At 37.6% G+C, this 8,552-nt stretch overlaps 1 protein-coding gene across 1 annotated transcript; it reads right to left on the reverse strand.

Moving 5' to 3' along the window:
- Positions 1 to 6,322: 6,322 nt before the first annotated feature.
- LOC140957108 (serine/threonine-protein phosphatase 7 long form homolog) lies at positions 6,323 to 8,008 on the reverse strand. The gene is made up of 4 exons (XM_073414242.1): positions 7,667 to 8,008; positions 7,477 to 7,589; positions 7,309 to 7,396; positions 6,323 to 7,219 (listed from the first exon to the last, which is right to left on the reverse strand). The coding sequence occupies exons 1-4, from the start codon at positions 8,006 to 8,008 to the stop codon at positions 6,323 to 6,325; spliced, it is 1,440 nt and encodes a 479-aa protein (XP_073270343.1).
- Positions 8,009 to 8,552: the final 544 nt, after the last annotated feature.

Consider the following 8,552-nt stretch of genomic DNA (forward strand, 5'->3'; position numbering starts at 1 on the left):
ACCTCAAAATTAGTTAGGCTCGCGAAAAGTGACTAGCAAGGCGGATTTGACTTTTTAATATCAAAAAAAATACAAAAACTTTCTCAATAATCATATATGTGTCAAACTTTCATATAATTGTTGCAGGCTATAAATACAACATATGAAATATCAAAAACAAGTTTTTGAACGAGATTCAAAACATTGATAAATTAGCTAGAATGATAGTAAGTCTAAGTGTGATGATACATTTGCGAGATACTCACACTGTAATAGATTAAATCCTCACACACAATCACTTACACATATACATGAAAGTTGAGCCTTAAAGTTTAGTTGAGTGAGTCATCACATATACATTAAATATTGTGTTTGTAGTCTTGACAGAAGATGCGTTAAACATTATGCAGATTGCGAGGTTGCGGCCTACAATCGAGAGTGTGCTAGAAGTTTCGATTAGGCAATGTATAAGTTCAAAAACGAAATGGGTTTATACAACCAAAATAAACTTCTCAAGAAGAGGAAGGTGGTGATGTAGAAGTTGTTGATATCATAACATCTATAAACAAAGTGACTATTTATTCATCATATTTGCTTATTATTGCTACTATTTTTAATATGCATTGTTTAAGCATTTTATGTATATTTCAAATACCAAAATATTGCATACCAAATATTTGATAAAATATTTCAACGAAATCATTTTTATATTCAACTTGCATATCTTTTAAATGTTTTACCAAAATATTTAATCGATTCCTACGAAAAATTATTTCGAGTAAACAAACTCAATTTAATTAATCAATGTTCAATATTTCAAGAACCGGTCTATCATGTCTTAATGATTATCTCTTAATCGATCCTATCAATTTAAGTTAACGATTTTTTTAACAATAAAAAGTATTGCTCTAGTGGCATACAAATGGTCCTATACATAAAAAAAAAAATAAAATTTGGGGTTATCAAATGGAGATAGGGTAATATTGTGTGGTTGGCTCGTGAGATGTATTATAAAAGATGTGATAATAAATTATAAGATAGAATCCACCCGGCCTCTACCTCGGGTCTTGGACCAGATTGAAGATATGGGTGGATCTTTTGAAGCGCTTAGGCCATCTCCAACCCATAAATCTATTTTGGTGTTGTTTTTGCACCAAAATAGTGTAGTTTCTGCACCAAATATAACATTCATCTCCAACCCATTTATTTCAAATCTTATACTAAAAAGTATATTCCTAGAATATTCTTTTTGTTTATTACTTATTTATAAATTTAACAATATAATTACGAGAGTTAAAAATGTCAAAAATAAAAAAAAAACTAGAAATATTTTTATAAATTTTCTAATATAATTATAATTAATTTTTTTGTGTTTTAATTTTTAGTATAAATTATATTTTATATCAACACGATTTAATTTTACTCATCAATTATATAATAATATTATTAAAAATATTTAATACATATTTATATTAATTAAAAAATATTAAAAAAATAAAAAAATAAACTTTCCCTGCGCCAAATTGGCGCAGGGGTTCCCTCTGCGCCATATTTGGCGCAAATGAAATGGGAGCTGCGCTATTTTGGAAATAGCGCAGCTCTCATTGGAGAAGGCCCCTGCGCCAAAATGGCGTGAGAACGCCATTTTGGCGCAGGGTTGGAGATACCCTTAGCATCATTAATCAAGGGGATCGTAAACATCAGATATCAAATATATACTTCACTAGCTTTTTTAATAGACGATGTTGGGGTTTCTCGCTTGGGCTATTTTTGTTATTTTATTGTGAGGAATGAAAAATTGGAAGCTCTTGGGGACAACTAGTGTTTGATAAGGTAAGCATGATTTAGTATACTTTACATATAAAATTTACATATTTTAGGTTCTTTTTAGTTGGGGTTTTTTTTTAAAAATAATTTAAATTTAAAAAATTATTTCAAAAGTAATTTTAAAAAAAAAGTTGGACGCAAATACCTCAATCCGTGCTTTGTAAGCGCGGACGCTGCTAACGTGGAACAGCGTCCGTGCTTACAGAGCACGGAGCCGCGCCACGGTGGAGCATCCGTCCACGCTTTGCAAGCGCGGACGCTGGTCCATGTATGCATGGTCCGTGCTTCGTAAGCACGGACCTTGTATATTGTAAATTTTTTTTAATATTTATCGATTTTTATTGGTTGTTGAGATTATCACCTTCCACATGGCGCTGCTCCATTCGACCGCCTCTTATCTCTGACCATTTCGGGTTTTTATCTTATCTCCGACATTTCACGTGAAAGCTGAAAATATGAATTTGCACGTGAACTACAATATTGTAAATCTTAATAATTTTCGCGTTTTTTCTCCTATATAATTGATAAGAAATGCAACGAATGAGTTATCAATTTTCTCGTAAATTTTCTTTCAAATTTCGTTAGCAATGTCTAACATCGACGTACTCTTATATTTTGGTGGTCATATAGTTAGCGATAATGGATCAGTTGAATATAGCATTCCATTTGTTAGACCGATACGAGTGTTACGATCTATTAATTTGATGGAGTTAGCTGAAGTTGTGCATAAAATGTTAGCAATCGATCCAGCGAATTTTTCTCTAAAGATGTCAACAAAGTATTCATTCATGGAGAGAGCATCTTGGCATGAAATTCAAGTCAATCTCGTTGATGACGATGCTTTACAGTTTGTAATGCATTGTGACAATATGCATATTTTGCATCTGTACGTGGAAGCAAATTCAATTGAGCATGATGTTGGATTTGGTGATCCTGAATCATATGTTCCACATGTATCCGATTCAGGTTTCTATAACCAACCCGGTACGTCTACATATGGTGGTTTCCAGGAGCAAGAATCTTATGTTCCACAGGTTACTGAAGGACTCGGTAATATGAGTTTCGATGATGTAAGTGGGTCTTGGGATCAATATATCAATGTCTCGTCGGAACAAATTAATGCTCCATATTGGCCGAATCCAACATTACATACGAGTGCTCGTTGTCCGGATCAGGCCAATAATGATGATATTTGTAGGACTGACTCTGAACCCGATATGTCATACAGCGAGTCTGAAGAAGAAGATGTGAATGTTGATGATGAAGTGAATACTTTTACAAATCCTGATGAGGGGACATCATCTCGACAACCACCGTGTGACACATTACAGAGGCAGACCGTACCATTTCTTTCAAACACTTCTGAAATGCCATCTTTTTTCAACAAATTTTTAGGGGAAGAACCTGCTGATTCTGTCGATATACCTTCTGAAGTGCAATCAAACTATTACAATCCGGATAAGGGTGAATTATGCGTTAATATGTTATTTAAAGATAAGAATGATCTTATTGCATCTGTGAAGGATTATTCAGTCAGAGTTATCAGGCGTGAGTACCGTGTCGAGGATAGCACACGCAGTTTGTGGAAATTACGTTGCAAAAATAATTCTTCTACGGTCATTTGTCGATGGGGACTTCGCGCTTCTTTCAAGGCCAAAACTGGTTATTGGAAAATAACAAAATACGTCGGGCCTCACACATGTATATCTACCTCGGTCGGTATAGACCATAAGAATTTGAACAGTGAGATGGTGGCACATACGCTATTGGGAGTTGTTCGTTGTGATCCTGCTTACGAGATTAAGTATATCATCGAAAATGTGAAAGATAAATATGGATATCAAATCTCGTACAAGAAGGCATGACGAAGTTTGAAACGTGCTATGGAAATTGCTTATGGTACATGGGAGAGCTCCGTTTAATTGCTTCCGAAATATATGTGTGCTTTGTCCCAATATAATCCGGAAACAGTTGTGGAGTGGAAGCATCTCAGAGCCAACACTGATATTTGTAAGACACTGAACTATGTTTTCTGGGCATTCAGGCCGTGTGTTGATGGGTTTCGACATTGTCGGGAAATAATTAGTGTCGATGGTACACACTTGTATACCAAATACAAGCACAAAATGTTGATTGGTGTGACTCTGGATGCGAACAATCAGGTTCTACCGCTAGCATTTGCTATTGTTGATGAAGAAACAACAGATTCTTGGAAATGGTTCTTGGAGAACCTAGGAAGACATGTTGTTCGTGGTGAACATGGTGTGTCTCTTATTTCTGACGACACTTGTGCAGCCCTGGTATAACCTATCTGAGTACTTAGCAACGTACGAGGGCAGATTCCAACCTCTTGCAGATGGGCGATACTGGGATCCTCCAACTTTCGAATTGCGCCACAACCCGGTTAGACGTGAAAGAAGAAGAGTTGGTAGAGACAGAACAACTCGAATTAGAAATGAGATTGATACACCGGGTTTAAGAGACATACAACAACGCTGAAGTTTTTTTTTAATCTGTATTAACGTATGATTTGTAATCAATTTAAGTGTTAGAAAAATGTAGTTGACAAAACTTTCCTCTCATCTCATTCAATTTGTTTTTTTTTTTTTTTGTAAATTGTAGCGCCGCGGCGCTAACAAATTAGCGCCGCGGCGCCCCATTTGAGCAAATATGGCACCGCGGCGCTCATACACAAGCGCCTCGGCGCCAAATTTGCGCAAATGGGGTGCCGAGGCGCTTGTGTGTTAGCCTCTCGGCGCCATATTTACGCAAATGTGGCGCCGAGGCGTTAATTTGTTAGCGCCGCGGCGCCAGATTTGGGAAAAAAAGGCGCCGCGGCGCTAACACACAAGCGCATCGGTGTTTGTCCCCCGAAAAAATAGCACCGCGGCGCTACACCACTTACTTTTAAAAAAAAGCTTTCCCTCACCTCCTCCTTCAAATTCCAATATCCTCACCCAATTTCTCCTCCCACTAAAAATCAAACGATTTCAACAAATCGCTCACGGTCGAGTTGCAATACATTTTTAGTTCATATATCAGGTAACATTATTTGTGTTGTTAATCATTCATCAATTTCATTTTAAAATGTGAATTAACAATGTTATAGAGTTTGTGCATATAACGTGTTCGATGTAATGCTTCAATTAGGAAGTTGTTAATAAAAAGTGGTTTTTTGACAAGTTCTAGGTTATTAGCGCGATTTCAACCATGCCGCCAAGGAAGAAAGGCTAGCAAGTTCAGTCTCGGGATGGTCAGTCGTCGCATGCTGGTTTTGATAGACGATGTTTTTGGGATGCAGTTGCAGCTGAAAATTATTCTAAATTACAAGAGAAAAACATGCAGCGAGAAAGAGGGATGGATCAGAGCGTCGAGCGTTGTGATACTTTAATTCTGGCTCAGCATTTGCGTTGGGCTGAGTTTTTGAAGCCACCACAAGATGCTGTGATGTCACTTGTCCGAGAATTCTACGCTAACTTGATTGTTAGGCATGAGGACTACCACGTGAGAGTAAGGGGGCAGATGGTTGCCTTTGACAGCAAGACTATTAACTCGTTGTACTCGATGCCTGACTATGAAAACGACGATTATACGAGATTTATGAGACAGCCCTATCCGTATGAGACGATTATCAACACACTTTGTGATCCGAGCACGGTTTGGAAGCTAAATAATCAGCGAGCTCCGGTCACGTTTCCTGCGACATGCATGATTAGGGAGACATATAACTGGTACCATTTTGTCGCATCGCGGTTGATGCCATCTGGGCATGTCTCTGATGTCACAAAGACGAAAGCTGCACGGGGGACATCCACAGTTAGCATGCCCCATTCGTCAACCATCACGGAGCTGTGCCGCCTAGCTGGGGTTATATGGGATGATAGTGAGCCAGTATTGCCCAAGAAAGGCGATATTTTAATTTATGGCAAGCTCCCAAGAGATAAAAGACGTAGGCAGATTGAGAGTGGTCCGGGCGAGGGTTCAGGGAGTGGAGCACATCCACAGCCCGTCAGACAGGCACGACACGCAGGACAGGGACGTGCAGAGAGAGGACAGATCGCACACCAGCGTCTTGATGACCTAGAGCGTATGATGAGGAGACAATGGCAGATGACACGCGAGCAGTTTGATTACGTGCATGATTTTAATCGTGTGCTTGCGCAGCGCTTCCCTGCCACTAGCGCCTCCGACGAGCCATTTCCACCTCCCCCAGCATTTTCACATAGACCCGTCGAGGATGACATTCAGTATGATGAGGATGACGAGGTTGAGCTGTCAGACGAGGACAACGAGTCCTGATGCCTTCTGATTTGGCATCATTCTCTTTCGTTTATGTGTATGTTTTTATTATTGTATTTCGATATGGTTTAACTATGAGTTGATGTGTATGTTTTTATGAATTGCATTTCGGTGTGGTTTAACTATGTTTCTTTGTTGTGCTATATCTCAATCAACGGAAACAACTTGTATAGATAATAGAATGTAGAATATACAACAATGCAATCTGTACAAACAATTAAGTAGAAGAATCATCGTCATAATTAAAATGATACAAATGGCTCCCAGTACCACAATCAGGTGGATTGCGTCGTCTCGTCCCTCTACGCAATCGTACATGTTCTGGATTTTCCTCATGTGAGTAACCTGGATAAGTGATAGGTGAAACAACATTCTTCTGTGGTCGAGTGTCATGCACAATATGCTGTGGACCAACATTAAGCAAATTCGTAAAACTTTGTGTGTTCGACCAATAAGGAGTCTGAAAATCTGGCTGACCAAACGAACGAAAGTCAGCAAAACTTGAATCACTGAAAAAACCAGGTTGAGTGGTAGAAGTTCCAGCAATATTCAATTCAGCTGACGTATTAATAGTAGAGGCTCCTGCAAACCCACTTGGTTGTCTAACCATGTCACTTCTCCAACCGAATGATGACTGATGCGAAAAAGGAGAAGGCGTACTGAAATTTTGTTCAACATTAATTTGTCCAACAAAATTATTGTACGGATGTGGTTGAAAACCAACGACAGTAACTTCAGGTGATACGGTGCGCACAGTGATTCGATTATACCATTGGAAGTAGTCTTCGTCAGTTTGCATCGATCGCCCGTGTCGCACCCTTTTAGAAACATATCTTAGCCTATTATTCCACATCTCAATTGAATTTCTATGATAATCTCTCCAATCGGTGTTTCGATGTCCTATTCTCGTGATATTATGCATATCGTCATTGTCGACGGCAGACCCTGGAATTGATTGTCGTCTTCGAAATTGTCGCATGACCCGATTAGGACGATGCATCTCCACGATGTCAAAGCATATAAGGGGACAAACACATCGCCATATTTTGTTGTCGTATGAATCAATAATAGTCTTCACATCTATGTCATTCTTCTGATAAACGATCCAATTAAACTGTAAAAAAAGTTAAAAATAATTATTCATTTATTCAAATCAAAATAGTATGAATTTAATCACTATAAAATATTGAAATTCTATAATACCTCATTATTATTCATACGATCTAGAGAATCTCTTATAATTCTTACAGAATGTGTTGGCGCATGTGTGTAATTAAATCCAACATTCCACCTACATTTATAAAAAAAATTACATATCAATATAATATACAAGATATATATGATATTATCACAATAATTATTAAAAATTACCGTGCACCATATGGAGAAACTGGAATAATAGCATCCGGATCAACGGGAGGTACAACTAATGTTAACCCATCTCGATCGGGGTTAACACATTTAATCCTGTTCCATGCCCATAGCTGCTTATAATAATAAAAATAGTTTAACAAATTTAACAAAAAAATTGTGTTACATAATCACATCACATTAAAGATACCTGCATGATATATAAAGGTCCGGCAATTGTAGTATTCTCTATAAGTGACGCGTTACACAATTCACGGTAAAGAAATGCTAAAACCGCACTACCCCAATTATAAGACTTCACGTTATCAAAATCTCGTAGCAGTTGCAAAAATATTAGCCTAGCAGACCCTCCTTGATAGTCAGGGAACATTATTCCTCCAATAATCATTAGCGCAACACAACGAGTAAATTTCACAACATCTACTTCTGAAGTATCATCATTAACAAGGTTAGACATAAAATAATCGTATAGTGCAGTCATAGAAAGATGATCACCTTTCAAATGTTTTGATGCTGGCAAATATCCCAACATATCCAAACATATGTGTTGCCATTCCTCATTTTTATGTGACACATCTACTCCAGTTACTGCTTCTCCATCAATTGTTAGCCCCCAAATTATTGAAACATCTTGTAACGTGACTGTTGCTTCACCACATGTAAAATGAAACGTGTGTGTTTCGCGTCGCCAACGTTCAACAAGAGCAGTAATCAAATGATTATCATACACTTGAGAGCCACATTCTAAAACTCCATAAAAACCCATATGATTTAAATATACCAGTACACGATTGTGTAAGTAATTATCAGTATATAACTTCCAAATCAAATTGTCTGACCTCTTCACTTTCACAATATCATCGACGGTCAACGAAGAAACTTTTGATGACATATGTGTCGCTTGTAAATAGAGGACACTGGGATCTTCTGGATTTCGATTATCTGTCATTCTGAAATATGTTGTAGATTTTCTCAACTTCTTCTCAAAAATTTTTCAGAGCGTAAAGGAGAATCTGAAAATGCAAAAATGAGACAGGAAAGAAAAGAGAAGGAAAGAAGAAGGAATCTAACATATA

The sequence above is a fragment of the Primulina huaijiensis genome, chromosome 14 (assembly GCF_012295235.1).
Source record: "Primulina huaijiensis isolate GDHJ02 chromosome 14, ASM1229523v2, whole genome shotgun sequence".
NCBI classification, from domain to species: Eukaryota; Viridiplantae; Streptophyta; class Magnoliopsida; order Lamiales; family Gesneriaceae; genus Primulina; species Primulina huaijiensis.

Excerpts from the sequence above, each read along its gene's own strand:
- LOC140957108 (XM_073414242.1), bottom strand. The coding sequence starts at position 8,008 with ATGTTGGGATATTTGCCAGCATCAAAACATTTGAAAGGTGATCATCTT. Across the intron at positions 7,590-7,666 it reads GACCTTTATATATCATGCAG|CTATGGGCATGGAACAGGAT; the intron begins GTATCTTTAATG and ends TATTATAAGCAG. Across the intron at positions 7,220-7,308 it reads ATCGTATGAATAATAATGAG|TTTAATTGGATCGTTTATCA; the intron begins GTATTATAGAAT and ends CTTTTTTTACAG.